At 41.9% G+C, this 6,438-nt stretch overlaps 1 protein-coding gene across 2 annotated transcripts; it reads right to left on the minus strand.

Moving 5' to 3' along the window:
• Positions 1–1,366: 1,366 nt before the first annotated feature.
• On the minus strand, positions 1,367–4,226 carry LOC132701325 (uncharacterized). 2 transcript variants are annotated; one of them, XM_060669132.1, is made up of 3 exons: positions 3,968–4,226; positions 3,448–3,915; positions 1,367–3,393 (listed from the first exon to the last, which is right to left on the minus strand). In XM_060669132.1, the coding sequence occupies exons 1-3, from the start codon at positions 4,200–4,202 to the stop codon at positions 1,367–1,369; spliced, it is 2,730 nt and encodes a 909-aa protein (XP_060525115.1). In that variant the 5' UTR covers positions 4,203–4,226. The 2 variants fall into 2 exon arrangements, with proteins under 2 accessions (XP_060525115.1, XP_060525114.1); XM_060669131.1 differs by having other exon boundaries at positions 1,367–3,915.
• Between the last annotated feature and the right edge of the window lie 2,212 nt (positions 4,227–6,438).

Genomic DNA, 6,438 nt, shown 5'->3' on the forward strand with positions numbered 1-6,438 from the left:
ACAAATTGTTTTATTAATCATATACAAAACCCCATCAGGATAGACACATATTAATAAATATATTCGAACGATATGCATATATAAATAGCATATATGGACATAAATAGATACATAAATTAAACACAAATATAAACTACAATCATTTAAAGGAATCGTAACATATTAGTTTGCCAAAAGAAATATCTGGTGGTCGATCAATCAGTGATTTTCCCGCTGTCCTTTGAACCAACTAAATTTCGATGGCCCCAAGCTAGCGTGTACTCTGAGCCGGGTATAAGATGTCGTTTTTCATCCGCGTAAGACAACGCCACCTTATTTTTCAGTTCGACGTACATATCATGTAAATGTGAGCGAAACGAAGACATTTGGCGCAAGATTAGCGTGCCTTCCTCGTGGACAGCGCGCTTATAGTCGTCGAGACTAAGTTCGCGCTGGCTGACCGAGTCAGCAACGCCCTTGGCCTTTTTGGTCAACTCGTTGCCGTCCACATTTACGCAATAAGCTTTCGCTCCCGTACCCAAGAATTCCCACAACGGCCGTCCTGCGTACTCGTCCTTCATTTTACCAAGAACGGACTTGTTTACAGGAATGCCGTGTTGGTTGTTCTCCGAGTAATTAGAAGTATCGAATTTGTCCAAATTTTCTTTCATATCTTCGTAGAAATTTTCGCAAAAAATTTGGACAACGAGGCTGTCGGTATCGGTGTAGAGTAAGACGGCTTTGTCGCCGTACTTAGCCTTTAGATAGCCGTAAAAAAAGTCGTATATGAGAGTCTTGGATATGTCCAAAATGCAAAATCCGGCGTAAATAGGCTTATCATATACGACTTTAGTCCTTTCCATCTGGAGAGCTACTAGATTTTCGCTAAATATGGCGACATTTTTAAAATTAGGTCTCGCGATTAACGCTTCTGCCCCCAACCTTTTCCCAATATTTTCCCAATGGGAAACGAGCCGCACGTCCACCCTTTTGTCCACATTTTCCATCGTTTTTCCAAACACAGCGTTATTCATAAGTTTGAAAAAATCTTTTTCAAACTTATTTTTAGCTGTATTACGCATCGCCGTATTCAAGTCTATGTATTGTTTTAGCCAGGGAGATTGATCGAAAACAAGAACGCGATGGATGCGAACAAGCTTTAAACCGTTGCTTAAAGCCTGTTGCAGATTCCTATAATGCAATACATAATTACGTTTATTGTTTAAATTTGGAATAAGTTTTCTCATTTTGGTTTTCGCGATTGGCGAAACGATGGATTCCGGGCAAAAAGGCAGTTCGTTGTGTGCGTCATGCAGCACTTCCGGATAGTCCAAATCTACTTCGAAAATATAGCCCCTAGGTGAATCGTTGGGGATACGCGTAATATCTAAATTTTGAATTTTGCCCTCCTCCAACCACTCGAAGTTTCCCGTTGGGAGGTATTGTGACATGGCCGCCCCGTATAAATTGGTAGCGTCCAAGTACATGACGTAAGAAATAGGTTTGGAAGGGTCGTAATTAGGTAAAAATTATTATTAGCCGCGGCCTTTCTCACACTACACTGACTGACTCCTCCGCGGATACCGTGCTTCAAGAAGTGTATCATGTCCACGTCGGTCAACAGGTCCAGTTCGACCTTTGTCGCCTTCAGGGCGCTCGTCCATGATAGACCCGGTGTCGTATAAAACTGACTCGGGTCCAGACCGTACGTTTTCAGACACACCTCTCTGAAGTTTTCAAAAATATCGGCTAAAAGTAAAACGTCGGATTTTAAATAAATATCTGAATATTCGCCTAAAGTTTTACATTTGAACAAATTCCACACAGTCCAGGCACGCTTGTAATCCTCCCTGGTTATGTTGCTCTTTCGCATGGAGTCATAAAAGTCCTCGTGCGATGGCAGTTTGGTTTTGTCTAATTTTGAAAAAGAATCTAGATACGTATATGGAAAAACGCCCTTCTGTCGAATAAGTTGAAATTCTTGTTCATTTTTAAAAAATTTTTTGACTTCCCGACACTGACTATCGTTCAAATTTCGACTCAATCTGTCCAAACTGGATGCCATAAATCGAAATGAATCTAAAAATCGGAGTTTTAAAAATACCCTTTTCCCTTTGCCTCCTTTCTCCGACTCAATGTTATCGACTAGGACGTGTTTCGTAAAGGAAATGTAACGTTCCTTGTTTTGGGCGATGACATCGATCTTTTCCCCTTCTTCAGCCATAAATTTTACAAATAAATGACTGTCGAAACCTAAATGGTGAAAAAAGACAGGGATGTGCCGCGGAACTTTGAAATTCAAGTTGCAAGTGAAGTGAGCCGCACCTCGAAATTCGCCCGTCATATGACAATGATCCCTTACTTTTTCGTCCTCTGCATTAAATGGTTTCTCGCAAATGTGACAAGCCGCAGCGTTTCGAAAGCCGGTCTCTTGTTCAAACGATAGAGTGGTCATGGGCACGGAAGTTTTCATGAACTTGTTGTAGAGCGCTTTGCAGTCGCTCTCCAACCATTCAATGAAAATTTTGTGTGCGCCCCGACCTCTGTACTGTTTAAAAGTAGACTGGGAATCGTCAAAGTCACATTTGACATAGTAGGCGAAAGAGTAAGGCTCGTGAATATGAGTTTTGACGGTAAACGATTTGTCGGGATTCGGTTCGCCTTCCACCTGTAAAGGAATCATGACTGTTTCAAAGTCCGCGTACACAACAAAAGGAACTTTTAATTTATTTTCAAATTCTTCAAATTTCAGCTTATTCGCGGGAACATCTTTACCGTATTTATCCTTGCGCAATTCGGTGGTCAGAAGTTTTATGGAAATGTGAGTGCAGTCGTGTTCTTTATGACGCTTTAGTTTTTCTTCGTTATAAAAATAAACCAAACACCCATCGCATAAAAACTTTGTAGAGGACCTTTTAGTTAATTGTTTTGAAACCAACCGAGACATACTTCTTATTAAACAATAATGATTTTCTCCATAGTCATTACTAATTAATAATAGGTTTACATGTCTCTCTTTACGAGATTCAGTAAAATGCAAAGGACCAACGACCTCAACATCATTACGGACTTTGTTATAGACTCTCTCGAGGCCATAGACATTGACCGAAATTTCATTAAGTCGTTCAAAAGTGGATATGTCCTTAAGTTTAACGGGAAAATCGATACCTGTAAAATCCAGCTCGTTCTGAAATTCTACATAGTTACTGACCCTGTTAGCGTTATTTGTCCAGTGAATTGGGTGAAGAGCAGCCAAGATCGACCACATAAAGCATTTTTCGTCCGTATTTTGCAAGTTCAAAACAGCTTTTTTGGCTTCGATTTCCTTGGGCAGGCTAACATAGGACGACGCCCTTAGGGGATTGTACTTGTTAATCCCTATTTCTAAATGGAGAAGTTCCTCCAACGCCCAGCCTGTAAAAAAGAGAAAGAAATTAGTTCGGAAATATACATTTTTATGAATCATACCGCTGTCCCTTTCCTGAAACTCGGACGCTTTGGTAGCCAAGATGTCGACGAACTGGACGTATAGCTCCTCCAGATCGGTGTTTCCGCTCACCAGCCGATATTTGGTATTGAAGGACTTGACCTCCTCTTTTTCCTTCGTCTGCAAGAGGAAGTTTCCGAATAGCTCCATACCGACTTTCACGTTGCCGTAGCGTCGGACGTTCGACTCTACCAACGTAAGGATTTTGGACCTAAGGTGGTCCAAGAAGCCCTTAACGTCGGTAGGGTTAACGGTGGACGCCAGACGGTATGTAACTATGCGGTTACGGAAGGAGGTCTGTATCATTTCTACTCCTGGCTCCTGCACCACGCTGCATTTTTGGCGGTGAGCCAAAGTACGCAAGTGTCCTTGCCATCTCTTTGCAGGAATGGTCAAGTTACACTGCGTACAATGGCGCGTGGATGATGGTGATGATGATGATGTCGAAGCTATAAAATACAATATGAGAATTGTTTGGGATATAAAATCAAAAATCCTTACCTTCCGGTAGGTCAAGTCTCGGGCGCTTGGGTTCGTCTGCAGCAATAGGGGCGGCGGCGGGTCTTTTCGCCTTGGGAACCTCATGCTTCTCGCGTTTATGGCGTCGGAGAGCCCCCTCGGATTTGTATATCCCGCCGCAAACGTCACAAATTTGTACTGCTGCGCGACAGTCCCCGTGCCTCGCCAGGTGGTCTTTACGGCTGAACGAGCGGTTGCAATATTCGCAGGTGAACATTTTTATTTGCTGCGAGGAATAGGCGTCTCACTCTGCAACTGTTCCAGATCTCTACTTGACACTTACCTTTTTGAAGTGGTGAAACACAAACAAAAATCCAAAGAATGAAGTCTCACTATGGCGGCGGTCACTTGTTAATTAAGCCAATTTTTCTGGGGGTAATGAATTTAAAATTACATTCGAGAACGTTCCTTCAGAATAATTAAGATTTGTGTTGGCGAGAATTGCGCAATATAACGCGACCCGCTGATAAAATTGGTCGTAGTTAGCGACCTAACCTAACCAAACCGTCGTCGTATGGGGCCGCTTCGCTTCGAAACTCGACCGTTGGTCGCGGCGTGAATGTAAATTGCAGCGCGATTGTGTGCGATGACTCAGGCGTACCGCCGCCGTCGCGTTTGACAACTGGCTGATATCATTGCCCGCCGCGTCGCCGGTGTGCGGCAGCGGATGCATGACATCATCGCTTTGCGAAATGTTTAAACTAAACTTTGGCGGGTGAGATCATCGCGTCGCCTGCCTTCGCCGCAAAAAAAAAATGTTTTAAACGAGACTTTCATATTAGACCGCTTAGGAACGGCATACGTGTTTTCCTGCGACACAAGAAATGGTTTAATCGAAACGTTTGATATTCTTACCGCATGCGTTTCCTTCGACATCGAGTTTATCGTCGCATTTCCTTCGACGCGAACAAAAACGCAAAAAAAAAAAAATCTCACTCCGTAATTTCATTTTGTCAGTATGTTATACTTTGCGTCACCAAAAATAATTGTTCGATCGCAATGCGAAATAAACATTCCTGTTTAAAGAAGCAAAATGGTCCATATCTGTGTCGGACCTGTAGAAACCTGTTCCGTAGAGGTTTTGGGTCTGTTTAAGGCTGTCCTAGACCTGTTCGAGAGCTGTTCCATAGATATTTTAGACCTAATTTAAATCTGACCAAAAGCGTCCTGGCTAACATTTGAAATAAAATGAAAATATTTTAACGCGATTTTATTTTTATATCAAAATACAGTTACTGAATATTTTTTCATTTTTATACAATATGTCCTGGAGCCAAATTTTGGAAATATCCGATTTTTGCTTTGTATTCTTCCGCACGTAAGCGCAGTATTTGGAGATCGGCCTGAACAACTGCTATCTGAGTTTCGAGCTGCTGGATACCTTCTTCACATTGCATCAGCTGATTTTCCAAATTGTTTTTCAAATTGAACGCCTCACAAACTATCCTTTTTTCGTTGTCATCTTTGAACGCCTCGAACCATTCTCCTTGTGCTTGCGGTAGAGATTCAATTTTTATTTTCTTAACTCGTGAATTTGCAGCAGTACGCTTACGTTTTGGAATATCTGTTGGTGGCTGCGAAGGCGGTGGACCCATCAAACCATTCTCTTGCAATAAATTTAAAAAATTATCCGGCAACACAATTTGTTCCATGTCTGTCTCGGACGCTCACAAAATCAAAAATAATAGAAGAAATTTATAGGATATTCGCGGTGTCGATCCATGAATCATGTGACTTGTCCAAGCCCAACCAGCGCACGAGAACCTTATTTCCTCGTTTGCGCAACACCTTTTCGACGAGATAGACGTCAGGGTTAACGGTTTTCTGCAATTCTTCCTGGTAAAAAGCGCCCATTACAGGCTTACCCTTCATATCTTCCAACAGATAAGTTACCGGATTTGTAATCTGCACTTTTACGATTTTAAACAATTCCGTGGTCCAGTTGGGAGTATAACCTTTGCTAAACACGTGCTTGGTCTTGCTGATTCTTACAACGTCGTCCAGTTTAAGTTTAGATGGTCCTACAATTTTCAAGTGACTGTACGCTGATTTCAGCAAACTAGGCGCGTTATCTTTGTTCACTTCTTTAGGTTTCATTCCGGTGGTCCTGTGCACGCTACTGTTATATTTTTCGACAACAGAGGATAAAACATCTATCCATTTGTAGGTGCCGTTTAACGAAAAATATCTAAATAATTTTTCCTTGAGAGTACGTATAACTCTCTCGGCTACGGCAGCTTTCACGTTGCTATATGTACTGTAGTGATTTATGTCAAACCTACCCGTCATTTTTTTAAAATGGATATTATAAAACTCTTTGCCGAGATCAGTTTGCAGATTTTGCGGCCGGCGTCCTTCTTTGAGAATTTGGGTAAACACTTTGGTAACTTCAACACCGGTTTTTGTTTTTAACGGTCGACACCACACGTATTTTGAAAAGCAATCGATCACGA

Source organism: Cylas formicarius, unplaced genomic scaffold, assembly GCF_029955315.1.
Source record: "Cylas formicarius isolate icCylForm1 unplaced genomic scaffold, icCylForm1.1 PGA_scaffold_4__25_contigs__length_36172078, whole genome shotgun sequence".
NCBI lineage: Eukaryota > Metazoa > Arthropoda > Insecta > Coleoptera > Brentidae > Cylas > Cylas formicarius.